Source organism: Eubalaena glacialis, chromosome 11 (assembly GCF_028564815.1).
Source record: "Eubalaena glacialis isolate mEubGla1 chromosome 11, mEubGla1.1.hap2.+ XY, whole genome shotgun sequence".
Taxonomy (NCBI): Eukaryota; Metazoa; Chordata; class Mammalia; order Artiodactyla; family Balaenidae; genus Eubalaena; species Eubalaena glacialis.
The window spans coordinates 60,196,156-60,214,648 of record NC_083726.1 but is presented as its reverse complement, the minus strand read 5'-3'; the positions used below and the strand labels follow the sequence as shown (position 1 = coordinate 60,214,648).

General features: G+C 38.3%; 1 protein-coding gene across 4 annotated transcripts in view; it reads left to right on the top strand.

Moving 5' to 3' along the window:
* RBMS2 (RNA binding motif single stranded interacting protein 2) overlaps positions 1–18,493 on the top strand; it is an 86,150-nt gene that overhangs the window by 18,440 nt on the left and 49,217 nt on the right. Inside the window, exons 1-3 of one of the 4 annotated variants that reach the window (XM_061206331.1) lie at positions 10,009–10,239; positions 10,358–10,425; positions 11,350–11,436. In XM_061206331.1, the coding sequence (XP_061062314.1) occupies positions 11,371–11,436 (66 nt within the window). In that variant the 5' untranslated portion in view covers positions 10,009–10,239; positions 10,358–10,425; positions 11,350–11,370. Of the gene's footprint in view, positions 1–10,008; positions 10,240–10,357; positions 10,426–11,252; positions 11,437–18,493 lie in introns of those variants that run through there. The other 3 variants (XM_061206330.1, XM_061206332.1, XM_061206333.1) reach the window with 3 other exon arrangements.

The window sequence follows — 18,493 nt, the reverse complement described above, 5'->3', positions numbered from 1 at the left end:
ACACCGCGATGAAGAGTGGCCCCCGCTTGCTGCAACTAGAGAAAGCCCTTGCACAGAAACGAAGACCCAACACAGCCAAAAATAAATAAATAAATAAATAAATGTTTTAAAAAAAAATCTTCCAACAAACAAAAGTCCAGGACCAGATGGCTTCACAGGTGAATTCTATCAAACATTTAGAGAAGAGCTAACACCCATCCTTCTCAAACTCTTCCAAAAAATTGCAGAGGAAGGAACACTCCCAAACTCATTCTATGAGGCCACCATCACCCTGATACCCAAACCAGACAAAGATACTACAAAAAAGAAAATTACAGACGAATATCACTGATGAATATAGATACAAAAATCCTCAGCAAAATACTAGCAAACAGAATCCAACAACACATTAAAAGGATCATACACCATGATCAAGTGGGATTTATCCCAGGGATGCAAGGATTCTTCAATATACGCAAATCGATCAGTGTGATACACCATATTAACAAATTGAAGAATAAAAACCGTATGATCATCTCAATAGATGCAGAAAAAGCTTTTGACAAAATTCAACACCCATTTATGATAAAAACTCTCCAGAAAGTGGGCATAGAGGGAACCTACCTCAACATAATAAAGGCCATATACGACAAACCCACAGCAAACATCATTCTCAATGGTGAAAAACTGAAAGCATTTCCTCTAAGATCAGGAACAAGACAAGGATGTCCACTCTCACCACTATTATTCAACATAGTTTTGGAAGTCCTAGCCACGGCAATCAGAGAAGAAAAAGATATAAGAAGAATACAAATTGGAAAAGAAGAAGTAAAACTGTCACTGTTTGCAGATGACATGATACTATACATAGAGAATCCTAAAAATGCCACCAGAAAACTACTAGAGCTAATCAATGAATTTGGTAAAGTTGCAGGATACAAAATTAATGCACAGAAATCTCTTGCATTCCTATACACTAATGATGAAAAATCTGAAAGAGAAATTATGGAAACACTCCCATTTACCATTGCAACAAAAAGAATAAAATACCTAGGAATAAACCTACCTAGGGAGACAAAAGACCTGTATGCAGAAAACTATAAGACACTGATGAAAGAAATTAAAGATGATACCAACAGATGGAGAGATATACCATGTTCTTGGATTGGAAGAATCAATATTGTGAAAATGACTGTACTACCCAAAGCAATCTACAGATTCAATGCAATCCCTATCAAATTACCAATGGCATTTTTTATGGAAGTGGAACAAAAAATCTTAAAATTTGTATGGAGACACAAAAGACCCCGAATAGCCAAAGCAGTCTTGAGGGAAAAAAATGGAGCTGGAGGAATCAGACTCCCTGACTTCAGACTATACTACAAAGCTACAGTAATCAAGACAATATGGTACTGGCACAAAAACAGAAACATAGATCAATGGAACAAGGTAGAAAGCCCAGAGATAAACCCACGCACCTGTGGTCAACTAATCTATGACAAAGGAGGCAAGGATATACAATGGAGAAAAGACAGTCTCTTCAATAAGTGGTGCTGGGAAAACTGGACAGCTACATGTAAAAGAATGAAATTAGAACACTCCCTAACACCATAAACAAAAATAAAATCAAAATGGATTAGAGACCTAAATGTAAGACCGGATACTATAAAACTCTTAGAGGAAAACATAGGAAGAACACTCTTTGACATAAATCACAGCAAGATCTTTTTTGATCCACCTCCTAGAGTAATGGAAATAAAAACAAAAATAAACAAATGGGACCTAATGAAACTTCAAAGCTTTTGCACAGCAAAGGAAACCATAAACAAGATGAAAAGACAACCCTCAGAATGGGAGAAAATATTTGCAAACGAATCAACGGACAAAGGATTAATCTCCAAAATACATAAACAGCTCATGCAGGTCAATATTAAAGAAACAAACAACCCAATCCAAAAGTGGGCAGAAGACCTAAATAGACATTTCTCCAAAGAAGACATACAGATGGCCAAGAAGCACTTGAAAAGCTGCTCAACATCACTAATTATTAGAGAAATGCAAATCAAAACTACAATGAGGTATCACCTCACACCAGTTAGAATGGGCATCATCAGAAAATCTACAAACAACAAATGCTGGAGAGGGTGTGGAGAAAAGGGAACCCTCTTGCACTGTTGGTGAGAATGTAAATTGATACAGCCACGGTGGAGACCAGTATGGAGGTTCCTTAAAAAACTAAAAATAGAATTACCATATGATCCAGCAATCCCACTACTGGGCATATACCCAGAGAAAACCGTAATTCAAGAAGGCACATGCACCCCAGTGTTCATTGCAGCACTGTTTACAATAGCCAGGTCATGGAAGCAACCTAAATGCCCATCAACAGACACATGGATAAAGAAGATGTGGTACATATATACAATGGAATATTACTCAGCCATAAAAAGGAACGAAATTGGGTCATTTGTTGAGACGTGGATGGATCTAGAGACTGTCCTACAGAGTGAAGTAAGTCAGAAAGAGAAAAACAAATATCGTATATTAACGCATGTATGTGGAACCTAGAAAAATGGTACAGATGAACCAGTTTGCAGGGCAGAAGTTGAGACACAGATGTAGAGAACAAAAGTATGGACACCAAAGGGGGAAAGCCGCAGGGGGGTGGGGATGGTGGTGTGATGAATCGGGTGATTGGAATTGACATGTATACACTGATGTGTATAAAATTGATGACTAATAAGAACCTGCTGTATAAAAATAAATAAATAAATAAATAAATAAATAAATTTCACCTAATAGCTTTCCTAAACATTAGTTCCCCTGAAATTAAATCAGGAAGTAAAATTTCTGTTTAAACCCAGTTTTAGATATGATTCATAACAGATGTTAATTTTATGATTTTGATGCTACTTTTTTAAAGGTACTCAATAAAAATTCAAATCTCATTTTAAGATTACAAATTTAAAGTGTGCAGTAAAACAACCCCAGTATTCTTTGATAGCTTCCTTGCTTACTGGTCTGAATATGCCTTGTACATATTGTTTTTTCTTATTTTTGCCATTGTATCTTTGGAATATATTCCTAGAAGTAGAACTGTTAGGTTGAAGGGTTAAAGCATATGTAATTTTGCTAAATAGTGCAAAAGGAGTTATGCTATTTTCTATTTCCACAAACAATATATGACAGCCTTTTTACCACAGTCTCTCCAACGTGGTTGACAGCTCAGCTTGTTGTCAAGCTTTTGGATTTTTGCCAGTCTGGTAGGTGAGAAATGGTGTCTCCAAGTAGTTTTTTTTTTTAAAAGGAATTCCTTTATTTTTATTATCATTTTTTTTTTTTTAAAAAGCACTTTATTTATTTATTTATTTATTTTTATTTTTGGCTGTGTTGGGTCTTCGTTTCTGTGCGAGGGCTTTCTCTAGTTGCGGCAAGCGGGGGCCACTCTTCATCGCGGTGCGCAGGCCTCTCACGATTGCGGCCTCTCTTGTTGTGGAGCACAGGCTCCAGACATGCAGGCTCAGTAGTTGTGGCTCACGGGCCTAGTTGCTCCGCGGCATGTGGGATCTTCCCAGACCAGGGCTCGAACCCGTGTCCCCTGCATTGGCAGGCAGATTCTCAACCACTGCGCCACCAGGGAAGCCCAGTAGTTTTAATTTTAACATATTTTTATGTTCAACTATACATTTCAATAAGTTAATGATAGTGAGTCCACATTAACATATAAAGAAAGAAATTTGCCATTAGGCATCTAAAATTTTATAAGTTGGCTCTGATTCTCAAACTGAAGGTTATTTACTTAGATTTGCGGTAAGGAATAAGGTGGATTTGTTTAGACAACTATTATGTTAATAAAATATTCAATGAAAACAAAAGATGGATTTGTTATACTCAACATGGCGTAGTAAATATCAACTGTGGTCTCACACTTGGAAAATGCTTTGTAATCAATAAAGTACTTTTACAGTCATTATCTAATTTGACTGTCATGATTATCCCTGAGAAATAGAACAGATACTATGCCCATTTTGTAGAAGGGGAAACTGATGTTTTAAAAGATTGAGATTTTCCAATTTAACACAGCAAATGATAGAGCTGGGTTTAAATTTCAAACTTCTGATTTACCTATATACAAATTCTGTGCTTTCTCTTCCTGGTATTTGCTAAAGGGTGCATGACCTATATTATCCAGTTGGTGGCAGTGTTCTCTTAATGTTCATTGAGATTCACTTTCCCATCGGAGATACTTAAAAGAAATTGAAAATTGTATTCCTACAGCTAACATTCTTGAGCATAAATTATGTTTAGGTGTTAAAGATAAAAAGATGAATAAAGTTGCTGCCTGCTTCCTAGGAACTCACCATCTGGGTACAAGAGGGAGGGCAGTAAGTAGAGTTAAAAGCCTGCAAAAATTTTGTACAAAATGCTATGGGAATACAAATTTATAATGGGCCTTTTGAGGTGGTATCTTTTTACGTGATGATGGGGGTATAGTTTTATCTAGTACACAGATGAGAGACACAAGTAAATTCAAGCTTTCTGACTACCTAATGACAAAAAAATAAGCCATAGAAGGAAAATAATATGTATTGTAAATATAAAGGAAAAAGCTCCTAGATGTCCTAATGTGCCATTCCATCACTGTCAGCACTATTTTCAGTGTTTTTTTTTTTAACGTCTTTATTGGAGTATAATTGCTTTACAATGGTGTGTTAGTTTCTGCTTTACATGAGTGTTTTTTTTTTTTTAATTAATTAATTAATTTATTTATGGCTGTGTTGGGTCTTCGTTTCTGTGCGAGGGCTTTCTCCAGTTGCGGCAAGCGGGGGCCACTCTTCATTGCGGTGCGCGGGCCTCTTACTATCGCGGCCTCTCTTGTTGCGGAGCACAGGCTCCAGACGCGCAGGCTCAGTAATTGTGGCTCACGGGCCTAGTTGCTCCGCGGCATGTGGGATCTTCCCAGACCAGGGCTCGAACCCGTGTCCCCTGCATTGGCAGGCAGATTCTCAACCACTGCGCCACCAGGGAAGCCCTATATTAGTGTTTTTTAAGGAGTAATATCTTTTCAGATGTAAATTTAGTGTTCAAGATTATTCCACTCGTTCATTGACCAAATATTAAAAAAAAAATTGTGTGTGTGTTTGTCCAAAATGTGTTTGTTGGAATGGTTTCCCATTCATCCTGATTCAGGGTGCTTTTAGTGCTGCTTCTGTCTGAAGGAGCATCTTTCTGTAAGCTTTGCTTTTTCTCCTGTAGGCTGCCAGAGGACAGTAGAGCAGCCAACACACAAACCTAGTATTCGTGCATGACTGAAGAGAGTGATGATTTTATAGCATCCTGGGCATTTCACATCCATGAAGTAGGAATTGGGTCTCTGCACTAGGCAGAGTTTCCTCTCTCCTCTTCTCTTCTTCTAGATAGGGATGAAGGAGATCCTTTTCAAGAAGCAAGTTCTCATGGGGAGGTTGTCACTGCTGACAAATATTTTTAAATTTTAAATTAGCCAGGTACTGTTAAATGCTAGGGATGTAATGGGGTACACGAAATAGTCACAGTCCCCGTCCTCATCAAGCTTATGCTTCTGGTAAACCCTGCCAGTGACTACTGACCTTATAAATAATGTATATTGATGTTTTAGAAACCACTTCTTATATTCAAATCTTATGTTTCATCTGAGAGTTTCAGAGTATGGTACAAATTATCCCCAGAGGGAAAGCAGAATTCAAGCAAATTACCTTCTAAATACATAATGAATTAAACCTCAGGTAGAATCTAGAATACTTAATTAGCAGCACTTCCCAACAACTGTAGTTTTCTACAGATCTTCTTCTTGTTTGCATTATAAGTTTATTCCTAGAAATATCATCCATTGTGTAATTTAAGAATAGGCCAAAATATTAGGTATCACTGCTTTATCACTTGAGATAAAAAGCTGATTTGAGGAAAACTGTTGAACTTTCACCTCTGAAATCCTAGGATTATTTCTTTGTTATTTCTGACCCCAAAAGATATATATATCAGAATTCTAAATTTTACAGTCAAATGAGATTGGTATGGGAACAATGTTGAATTGAGACAGAAAGTCTGGATTCTGGTGTCAGATATTTGACCCCTATGACCTTATGCAAGTGAGTTTACCTTTCTGGGTTTTTTTTTTTCCAATCTGAAAATGAGAGAGGACAAAGGAAAGGAACTATCCAGTTCATCAGTATTCTGACTCATTATCATCTCCACAGTCTCACACGTTTTGCAGTGTTAGATTTAACCATATGAAATTACCAGTATTTGACTATTTGAAAAGATTTATATTTAACCTACATAAGCAGCCATTTCATTTGGTTCTAATTGTTCAATTCAGTTGTGGACCCTTATGGGGATCATCTGAGCTATTTATTTTAGGGATAGCTGAAGCCAAACAAAATTAATGTCTCAAGTGTAAAGGAAACATACATTTGGAGACTATAATATCAATGCAGTCCATTCTGGGTATGCATAGAATCCAGTCTAGTCTTTTCTTTCTACATTATACTAATTTTCTGGTCCAGTGATTCTAGATGATTTGATTCCTGTATTTCTTTAGTGTCTGGCAAAGGAAAAGTCTACTTGAAAATTTTGTTAGGATATTCTCTTTAGTAAGTTTTGGCCAGAAATATCTGTTGTTATAGAAGAGGAGAATATACTATTAGCACTGATATCCAGGGTATGAGATAAATAATTCTTCAGAGTTGCCTGTCTTTTCCCCTGTTTTCCAATGAGTTAAGTCAAGGAGTTGAGAGGCCAAACTTTCCCCATTTCTAGTTTTAGACCAATTTTGTCATTCCATCCTACATTCGAAGGGGACAGGGCTAAGCTTTTCTAGTTGTTTGATTCAGATCCTTAAATTTTCCTACTTAAGGAAGCTGATGTGTTAAACTTTTTTTTTTTTCACTTCTTCTTAAGGCATTACCTCATCTCTTTACCATTAAATAAATTGAACTTTTTGGTCTTTTTTCATGACCTAGACTTTTGGGCACAAAAGTTAATCAGTGGGAGGAAAGATAATCCACAGAGAATACATATATATATATATATATATGTATATGTATATGTATATACATATATAAAATACATATATTTATATTTATATAAATATGTATTTATATTTATATTATATATTTATTTTAAAAAATATATATATATGTATTTTTTTGGCCGCGATCTTAGTTCCCTGACCAGGGATCAAACCCGCACGCCCTGCAATGGAGGTGCGGAGTCTTAACCACTGGACTGCCAGGGAAATCCCCACAGAGAATATGAATAGCTGGGGAAAAAAAAAACCCTTGGCCCTAATATACTTGTTCAGGTCTCTGAACCATATTCAGAGCTCCACTAACAAACTTGGCCCTGTCTCACTGCTGGCAGACACATGCTACATCAGCCTGGCTCTAGTCCTACAGCTAGGGTCTGGCATATCTGCAGGTAATACATTCCTTGAGTTCTCCACCCTGATGTAGAGGGGCCAATAGTTGCATGCAGTCATCTTTCAACATACAAGTCAGGGTTGATCTGACCCCAACTGCTCTCTACCTGAGACACATACTTAAAAGTGTTGTTTTGTTACCGAGTCCAAGCTCGTGCTGCTTGCCGAAGGACAGGCCAGTAAACCGAGAGACAAGTTGTTGGGGCAAGGAATAGTGACTTTATTCAGAAAGCCAGCAGACCGAGAAGTGGTGGACTAGTGTCCTAAAGAACCATCTTACCCAAGTTAGAATTTAGGCTTCTTTTTTACTAAAAGGGGAGGGGGTGTGGTTGGTTGCTGCAAACTTCTTCGTGTCAGAATCCTTTGTTCTTGCATCTGTCCACGTAGGTCAGGTCATACTGTTCCTGTAAACCTCCAACATGACAAATGTTATTCTCTGTTCTACAACTTTTTACCTCTATACGAATGGAAAAGTTTTATATCTTTAAAGGTCAGAGCCTTGAGAATGGGCTGTCCTGTATATTTCAGGCTATAGGCAACATTCTTAACTTATAGCAAAAGCAATAGAATACAAAGGTTAAAGTAAAAGAAACAGGTCCAATATGGAGTCAGATTTGTTCTTCCCTGTTACAGTTTTTCTGAAGAAATCACAAATCAGTCTATATTGAATCCGAGGTATAAATGTCTCCTTCCAAGAGATGTTCCAAATAACTTATTTTACTTTTTCCACTCAAAACAACTTTTGGGTGCTGGGCTCAAGAGAACCAAGAATTTGAGAGGCATTGACTAAATCTGGAATAATGTAAGCAATATAATGCGCAAAGCAGATGGGGGATGGTGATCATAGTAAACACACTGGAAGAAATAGCGTTCTTCCTCTTCTCATATACTTCCTGAATATAACCACAGAACTCCATTACCTTCTCTGTCACTTCCACAAGATTCCATAGCCTCCTTTAAAAATATACTTACCAGAGTAAAGGATGTAGTTTCCAGTCCTGTTGGTGCTCTTTGACATAATTGACCTTTGGCATCAGTTCACCAATCTGGGTCATTTTACTTTTATGGCCCTAAACTTATAATCAGAGTATAAACATACAGGTTTTTGTATTAGTAAATACATATGGAATTTATATAGAATTTACAAAATAGAATTTATTTAATTGGATCCTTCTTTATCTCCCTTCTGATACTTTCTACTTTTAGAATGGCAAAATGGTGTTAAATTTCAGGATACATGAAGATCCTCCTTTTTTCTAGATCTATTTCAATTTCTTAGAGTAGTAGCACTCTAGAGAAATGGGAGCTGGGATGTCTTGTCTAGTGTACTTTGATTCTGTACTATTTTGTTTCCTTTTTTTCCTAGAGATGAGACGGTCCACCAATTTCCAAGAGATTGGGAGTTATGAAAAGAATTTCCAAATAATTGGATTGTTTGCTTATAGAAGGCAGAGAAATGAAATTGGACTGGGTGATTCCTGAAATTTCTTATTCAATATTTCCACTTATATAGTTTAGCCTGCCTAGTCCTAGTATGATCTTTTGAATGTAACTAAGATACTAGTTTTTGGAAATGTTCACTTCAGATCATAAAATCTGGGTTATACAATACCTAGAGGGATACACTGGGAGACAGTAGGGTAATTAATCAAAATGGAGCTAACATCTGTTGAGTGTGTACCAAGTGCCAGATACCTGCCTAAGGGCTTTATATACATTGCCTTATTTCATTTCACTACAATTTTAGGAAGCAGAGACTATTTATTTACTGTATTTTACAGATGAGAGAAGTAAGGTTCAGATGTGAGGGAATTCTCCCAGTGTCACTCAGCTTGTGAGTGACAGGACCGAACCAGAACTTAGATTTGATTCCAAAGGCTAATGAAGTAGGTATTATCTCCATTTTGGAAATGAGTAAATTAGAGATGTTAAGTAACTTGGCCTAAAGTTACATAAACAGTAACTAACAGTGGTGTCAGGATTTGAACTCATGTCTGCTTCTCTCTAAAACTTACGGTTTTAACTATTTTAAGTTCTAAGATATCATTGAGCGTTAAGGAACGCAGTAAGAGAACACAACACGTTGAGAATATTAGAAGTTTTAAAAAATTAAATTAGGTTGACTGCTATTATAAATCCCATTATAAATCAGGCCTTAAAGATTAAGGTTTTGTACCACATTGTTAGGCTAAGGGAGAAGACATCAACCAAGGACCTAAATGGCAATGATAACTTGGCATATCATGAATGAGAATCTCTGAGGGCAGAAAAGGGACTTTAAAAAAATATGGTATCACTGAGAGATGCCTTTATTGATTTATTGACTGCATTTGGCTGCTGTGCTTCCAATCTCAGTTGCAATTCCCACATTGAGGCTGTTCCCACCCTTCCTGTGTCCCTTGAGCTGAGCAGGAACTTCCTGTCCTATTGGAAATGAAAGTCAGAGATTGGGGGTATGGTATGTGTGTATTTACTCTGCAGACTGTTGGTACTGTCTGTCCCATTATTATAGCAAAAAGGTGACAGGAAAACTAGAATAGAGACTGGGACTTCATTTAAGGGATGGTTTGGGCTTAATGTTTTTTGTGGCAAAGCAGACAGGGTTAATTTATTACTTAGAATATCCACTATGGCTGTGAGGGGGCCTTAAGAAGTGATTTGAAGGCTTTCATTCTATATCCCTGTTCTACTTGGACTGGATTGGTAAATTACTGGGTATCATTCTTAAATTTTTGTTTTCCAACAAGTTTCTTTTATTGTTAAGTTGCCTTCTACAGGACATTCCTTTGAAAGTATTAGAGGTGAGTGTTGCAACTGTGTTCATTTCTTGACTCTAATGTTCTTCTTTCCTAAGAACTTTGTATTTTTCTTCTCTGTGAAGCATATGTTTTTAAAATATTTATTTATTTTTTTCTGCAGCTCACAGACAGCTTGAAGCAGACATCCCAACTCTGTGAACTTCAGCTTGGGCATAAATTTCAGGTTGGGTGAGTAACTAATTGTTCAGCTTCATAGACCTTGAAGACTAGGAAATAGTGGGATAAAGATTCAAATAAGATAGCTTACAATTGAAGAAGTCACTAGGCAATTATATCTCAATAAAGCTGGGGGAAAGAAAAAAGAAAGCACTAGGCACCAAGTTTCATGACATAGTCCAGTTTGAAAATTCCTTCTTAAGTGTTAAGGCATACCTGGGAGAATCTGAAAAGGATTAAGAGGCATCAGCCCATCAGCATAACCCAAGAGGAGTAAAACTATCCAAGGATCTGAAACTAGTTATTTCCCATCCTCTGTTTTGCTTGTCTCTGCTCTTTGGTGAGCTCTTCTGTTTGTTCTTTCTTTGTGTGTTAAGATCACTATAAATATAAAGTGGGGGGTAAGTCCTGAGCTCACCTCACATATTCTTTCTCAGTACTGTGATTTTCTTCACATGTTCTCCAAAGCAGTGTCCCAGTGGCCCCTTTAAAATCAAGATTGGAATCTTCTTATAGCTGAGATCTAAGGAGAAAATATCCTCATTTTTTCATGGGAATCTGAACTTGTTCATATAGGAAAGGTGATGGAGTTGAAAGCGGTAGACCTAAGAACTTTTCTTTTGCTTTAACTGCTAAGCCTGTGGGGGAAAACAGAAAAACAAAAAACCAAAAAAACATCTTGGGCATTAGGACCCAGTGGAAGAGCCTCACTCAGACTCGGGGTTAAGTTCTATCAGTGACGTAAACAAGCAGCCCTAGCTCATTCTTTGCTCCCCCCCTCCTTCTCTCCCCCTTTCTCCTCCCCCTCCTTTCTCCCTCTCCCTTCTCTTCCTCCCTCCCTCCTTCCCTCCCTCTCCCTCTCCCTCTCCCTCTCCCTCTCCCTCTCTCTCTTTCCTCTCCCTTTCCCTCTCCTTCTTCCCCTCTTCTGTCTCTTAGCTTCCTAACATTAAAGAGAAAATGCTGCTATCAGTGACTTCAAGGCCTGGGATTTCGACTTTTGGCTATAACAAGAACAACAAGAAGGTAGGGAAAAGTGCTTTTTTGGAATCCAGCTACTTCCTTTTCTGGGGATCGGGAGTGTCCTTGGCTTTAACATTCTCCTTAAGAGGGGAACGGGATTCCTCTCCTCTCAGTGCCTCTCTTTTTCCATCACTTTTTTTGGCATCTTTTCTCACCTGGTTCTGAAGTTTCAGGAATTTGTAGTCCCTTATGTGAGGCCTGAAGGCAGTGGAATTAAAAACAAATTAAGCTTTGCAAGTTTGTACCTTTGTGAAACCAAGTTAGTTTGACTTCCTGCTGATGTATCCAATTTTCACAGGGAAAATATGTCACCTCAGACCCTGGCCCCCAGCCTACCACCTCCAAGGTTATTTTGTCATTTTGATTAACTGTTTGCATTCTCCCCCCAGCCCACCTTCCTTCCTACCATTCCTCCAGCATTATCAGGTAGCTGAATACAGTCAGTGAAATCACAACAGCTTCATCTGAGGACTGAGTCTACTCTTCTAGCTTAGATAGAGACCCTACCCCACCCAGCCTGTAGGGAAGGAGTTTTAAGAGAAGATGTACCTTGGGAATTAAGGCAGAGAGTTCTGTGATTCTTTGGGGTCTGCTGCTGAGCTGGGCCTTCCTGCTCTGCAGATAGCCAGGCTCAGCAGAGATCTCTGGAGTCTATGCTTGGGCACAGGGGCAGTCTGGGGAGAGGTGTACAGTCATCCCCACAATTGCCAGGGAATATCTTGGGCAGTTTCTTGGCATTTCAGTGCACACCGTGCTGATTAGGAGGAACTGTATGCTGTAGCAGAAAGACCATTTACCCCGTCTCTTGATTTTATAGCTGTTCTTTGAAGAAAAAAGGTGCCTTAGACATTTAAGAATCTTTTGCTCATTTGATGGATTGTCGGGCAGTGGGTAAGAATTCCTGATGCTTTCTTATACACCTAGGGAGACTGTTATAGGTGAACAAAGTATCTGATCAAGGCATTGGTAAATGTTTAGACCCAGAACACCTAGTGTTAGTTTATGTGGTATTCATTGTGTTACATCCTTAAGAAATATGGGTTCATATTTGTTATCAATTTTAAATGTATATATATATATACACACACACGTACACACATAAATCAATATGATTTTGATAGAGAGATATCTAATCTGTCTTTATTCTTTTCATATCTTGTATAGTACTGTATGAAATCTCCTTCCTAATTTTTTCCCTCCAAGTCTCTCAGGTTACCCATTAAAATACAGTAAAATGAATTCCAGAAATTGGTTTTTTCCCTATTAGCGGCTTCATGTATTTGATGCTATCTAAAATATTCTCTTTTCTTAGCTCTCCACTCCCTTTCCCCCTTGTTGTATAGGAAACATTTAACCAGCTTCTAAATCTAGGATAGTGTAGGGGACAAGAGGTATGATTGCGGACTGGGATTCAAATCTCATATCTCTTTCTGATAACTTGTAAGGTTTGGGAAACACATTAGGAAACCTGGGGTAGGGGTAGATACATACTTACTAGTGTATTTGTCAAGTATTCTTTGGGTTCTTACAGGTCACTGTTATGATGACATCACTTTGTGACTATATTGATGACTCCTTGTGTATATATATATAGGTTTGTGGGCGTTGAGTATATTTAAACTAAATGATTACTACATTGCTCTTTGTCTTTTTGTTTATATGTATGGCTTAATGTGTTCATTCATTTTTTGGGAAGAATGTTTTGAGTGAATCTGCTCATGTAATTTGTCCATTTTTATACTGAAGGTTAACTTTTTAAAATAACTTATTAGTTTTTAGTAATAAATGTAAGACATGTCTATTTTTAAAATTTAAGCATAAAGAGGTATATAAAATAAAAAGTCAAGTCTTCCCTTCATGTCCTGAAGTTCCTTACCTAAATCCCACTCCTTAAGGGAAATAACTAGTAGCAGTTTGCTCTATCTATTCTACCAGACTTTTTTCTATGACAAGTAAAGTTTTAATTTTGACATTGGCTTATTTGCTCAGTTTCTCAAGTAGGACAAGTCTATGTAAAAAAGTTATTGGACCTGTCTGAAACATTTAAAAAACTGAAATAAAGAACAAAATTCTAAACTTCTGAAAAAGTACATATAAATATGTGCTTTTATTGTCCATCATTTTGTTATACCAAAATCTGGAAATAATAGATTTGCAGAGATCTGCCTTCTTTAAGGAGCATTTTTACATCATAATTTACTGTAGTCATCACTTCTGGTTGGTGGAATAAAAATAATTTCCAGTGAGCTCAGTTTGAAAAGCTGTTTGTACATTACTGTTGTCACTTCATTAGTTTTATTTACTTGTCTTTATTATTTATTTATTTATGTCTGCATTGGGTCTTTGTTGCGTGTGGGCTTTCTAGTTGAGGCGAGCGGGGGCTACTCTTCCTTGTGGTGCGTGGGCTTCTCATTGGGGTGGCTTCTCTTGTTGTGGAGCATGGGCTCTAGGCCCGCGGGCTTAAATAGTTGTGGCACGTGGGCTCAGTAGTTGTGGCACACAGGTTTAGTTGCTCCGTGGCATGTGGGATCTTCCCGGACCAGGGCTTGAACCCATGTCCCCTGCATTGACAGGCAGATTCTTAACCACTGCGCCACCAGGAAAGTCCTATTTGTCTTTAAAAAGTAGGATTGTCGGGCTTCCCTGGTGGCGCAGTGGTTGAGAATCTGCCTGCCAGTGCGGGGGACGCGGGTTCGAGCCCTGGTCTGGGAAGATCCCACATGCCGCGGAGCAACTGGGCCCGTGAGCCGCAACTACTGAGCCTGCGCGTTTGGAGCCTGTGCTCCGCAACAAGAGAGGCCACGATAGTGAGAGGCCCGCGCACCGCGATGAAGAGTGGCCCCCGCTTGCCGCAGCTAGAGGAAGCCCTCACACAGAAACGAAGACCCAACACAGCCAAATAAATAAATAAATAATAATTAAAAAAAAAAAAAAAAAAAAAGTAGGATTGTCTGGGGACTTCCCTGGCAGTCCAGTGGTTAGGACTCGGCGCTTTCACTGCCATGGCCAGGGGTTCAATCCCTGGTCAGGGAACTAAGATCCTGCAAGCCCTGCGATGTGGCAAGAAAGAAAAGTAGGATTGTTTTATTTTGAAACATATTTGTATACTTTATCAGGGAAGTTGTTTCCTGAGGAGCCCAGGACAATTACAGTTTTCTTATTCTTTTTTGGCTGTTGTAAATATAGGCATACAATCAGCAAATATATAATGCCTGATAAAGGCACATTCTTTCTCAGGATGTAGTGTTGAATATCCTTTCCTTTCTTTGGAATTAAAATAGTCACAGAAGGGGGAAAATGTGGATTTCAAAGAGAGATTCTGCAAAATTATGGTACATTAAAAAAAAACACATCTATTTTAATGGCCTTCAATTATTCTTGGTTCTTAAAAAAAAAAAATCAGAGTTGTAGGGTCTCAACACTTCCTTCAACTTTTGAAAGAGTTGCCTCAGTAGAGAGATTTGAGTATAGGTGAGATTGAAAGAGGAAGTGTTTGGGACTAAAGGAATTTCAGACTTGTAAAGAACCTAACCACGCCTTCCCTGACATCATCTTCCTGGCATGTGTTATTATAAGTTAACTCCTCAGAGCATCAGCAACCATTCCCTTTGGAAAAAAAGAAAAGGGACTGTGTTTAACTTGGGATAATGTGCCTTCCCCAACGTATTTTGCATAAATTTCTATTTCTTCTTGATTTTAACATATTGAACACCATATTGGGGCTGGGAGTTGGGGGGAGTGGAGGCAATGATGAGAGTAGAACTGACTGGTAGGCACTGCCAGACTTTCACTCTTTAAGAAGTTTGAGTTACCTGAGATTTTTGGAAGAGTTTACTCAGGAGAGAAGAAAGTAGGAAGCAATACTAGAATTGTTTATACTTCTAACAGGGAGAGAGAATTTTTCTGTGTTTACTACATTTTCATCTAGTTTCCATCAAATCAAATTTAGTAGAACTTTTAAAGTCTAATGTCTCTTGACTGGGGGCAGCTAATAGTTCTGTTATCAGTAATAAAGTTAACTCAGTTGGTTAAAGTTTAGTAGTAATGTCTTTCCATTGATTCCTCCTTTTTTTTTTTTTAGCTCTATTACACTAACTTATGCCCTCATTACCACAGCAATAAACATCCCTCATGATATCCTTGTCTCCTATTTCTCCACTCCCTACCCCTTGACCCCAAGTAATTTTATACCTGCTACCAGAATAATCTTCCAACATTCCAGCAGTTTAGTGCTGAGCATTTCTTATATACAAACCTTTAATGGCTGTGTATTACCTGCTAAACAAAGTCCAAATCCTTAGCCCAATACCCACTATTTATCCAGCCTTTCCTTATCTTCCCCACCTCCCCTGCATGATTTCATCACATTGACTCTGCTCTAGCCAGTTGTGTTACCTGCAGTTCTCTGGATATAACCTTTGGTTGTTGGTTTACATTTCTCAACCCATAAGAAAATATGCTGTATTATAAAACAAAAATATAGAAAAGAAACAGGACAAAAGAAAATATAGATTAGAATAGGAAGTCAGGGACTTCCCTGGTGGTCCAGTGGTTAAGACTCTGTGCTTCCAATGTAGGGGACGTGGGTTCGATCCCTGATCGGGGAACTAAGATCCCACGTTCCACGCGGTGCAGCCAAAAAAAAAAAGTCAGCTGGAATTAAAATGCAGATGTGCAAACCATAGAGTTAATCCTGGAAGATGAAGACTGATGAATAGTCATTGATTTTGTCAGTGTAGAGGTGGTTGGTGACTTTGACATGCAATTTCAGAGCGGGGGAGCAAAAGCAGGGTTGGAGTGGGTTGTTGAGTGAAAGAAGGTAAGGAAGTATAAATGGTATATATAGACTAATCTTTTAAGAACTTTGATTAAGATGAAGAGCAGAACCCAATTTAAAAAATGGGCAAAAGGTCTGAATAGATATTTCTCCAGAGAAGATCTACAAATAGCCATGAAAAGATGTTCAGCATCATTAGCCATCAAGGAATCAAAACCACAGTGAGATACCACTTCACACCCACAAGGATGGCTGTAATCAGAAACACAGATAATAATGTGTGGTGTAATTGGACCCTTATACACTGCTGACGGGAATATAAAATGGTGCAGCTGCTTTGAAAAACAGTTTGGCAGTTCCTTAAAAGGTTAAACACACTCCTCGGTATATACCCAACAGAAATTAAAACAACGTCCACACAAAAACCTGTACATGATTGTTCATAGCAGCATTATACGTAATAGCCCAAAGGTGGAAACAACCCAAATATCCATCAACTGATGAAAGGATAAATAAAATATTATATATACCCATACAATGGAATTTTGGAATTTTATTCAGTGATAAAGTAATAGAGGGACTTCCCTGGTGGCACAGTGGTTAAGAATCCGCCTGCCAATGCAGGGGACACAGGTTCGAGAAGATCCCACATGCTGCAGAGCAACTAAGCCCGTGCGCCACAACTACTGAGCCTGCACTCTAGAGCCCGCGAGCCACAACTACTGAGCCCACGTGCCACAACTACTGAAACCTGTGTGCCTAGAGCCCGTGCTCTGCAACAGGAGAAGCCACTACAATGAGAAGGCTGTGCACAGCAACGAAGAGTAGCCCCTGCTTGCTGCAACTAGAGAAAGCTCGCGCAGCAACGAAGCCACAACACAGCCAAAAAAAAAAAAGTAATAGAGTACTGATACATTCTACAAAATGGATGAACCTTGAAAACATTATGTTAGTGAAAGAAGCCACTCACAAAAGAACGCATACATTTGACCCTTGAACAATGCGGGGCTTGGGAAAATCTATGTGTAAGCTATAGTCGATCGTCCATATATACGTGACTCCTCTATATCCATGGTTCTGCATCCTAGGATTCAACCAACAGCAGGTTGTGCTGTACTGTAGTATTTACTATTGAAGAAAATCCACATATAAGTGGACCTGTGCAGTGCAAACCTGTGTTGGTCAAGGGTCAACTGTATTTGATGCTTCCATTTATATGAAATATCCAGAATAGGCAAATCCAGAGAGACAGAAAGCAGATTAGTAGTTGCCTAGGGATGGAGTAGGAGATGGTTGGGGGGGAAAAGAGGAGTGACTGGTAATGGGTATTGGGTTTCTTTCTGGGGTAATGAAAATGTTCTAAAATTGACTATGGTGATAGTTGCACAACTCTGTGATCCAAATACCATTGAATTTATACTTTAAATGGGTTAATTACATGGTATATAAATTATATCTCATAACATTGTTATTTTAAAAGGATGGGGAGCAGAGAAATGAGATAAAGCCTGGAAGAGGATGGTGGTAGTGTTGAGAGAATTTTCTTAAAGATGGCAGATATGGGAGCCAAAATGTAAAAAGAATCATGATGAGTAATTTGATACTTACTTTCCAAATATATTTGTTCATATTCATATCCCTCCTACTCTCTGATTCTTTTGTCATTGTGCCTCATGTAGTATTCAGCCTCTGATCCTTTTGTTGTTGTTGTTGTTGCTTCCTTTTGGAATGGCCTTTCTGTTCATTTGTTCATTCTACCCACATTCGTTAAATAGCTCCAGAATGCTAGGACCTGGGGCTAAGGCATGATGGTGGCCATTCAAGAGCTCACAGTCAAAACTGTCTTTCAAAACCCTAACTACGCTTTAGAAGTTCAGCTGAAATGTTACCTCTTCTATACAGCTTCTCCTAATCCCTCTACCTCCTAACCCCAAAGGGGACTTTTTTTCTTAGCCTCCATAATATTTTGTACTTCATATGTGGTATTTATATAATTTTACATTGTATTGGAATCATTTAGGTGATTGTCTTATCTTCATTGCCGTAGTGTAAACTCTGTAAAGGTAAGGACAGTGTTGTTCAGTTTATTATCCTCTGAAACACCTCATACAGCATCTTAAGCCTATCTAATAGATACTTAAAATATATATCCTAATAAATGTAATTAATGTTAGGCATTAAATTAAGATTAAGAAAAGGAAAGCAGCATTGTGTTCTATACAGATTGTGAAATTTCGAAGGGGGTGGGAGGGAGGGATAAATTGGAAGATTGGGATTGACATA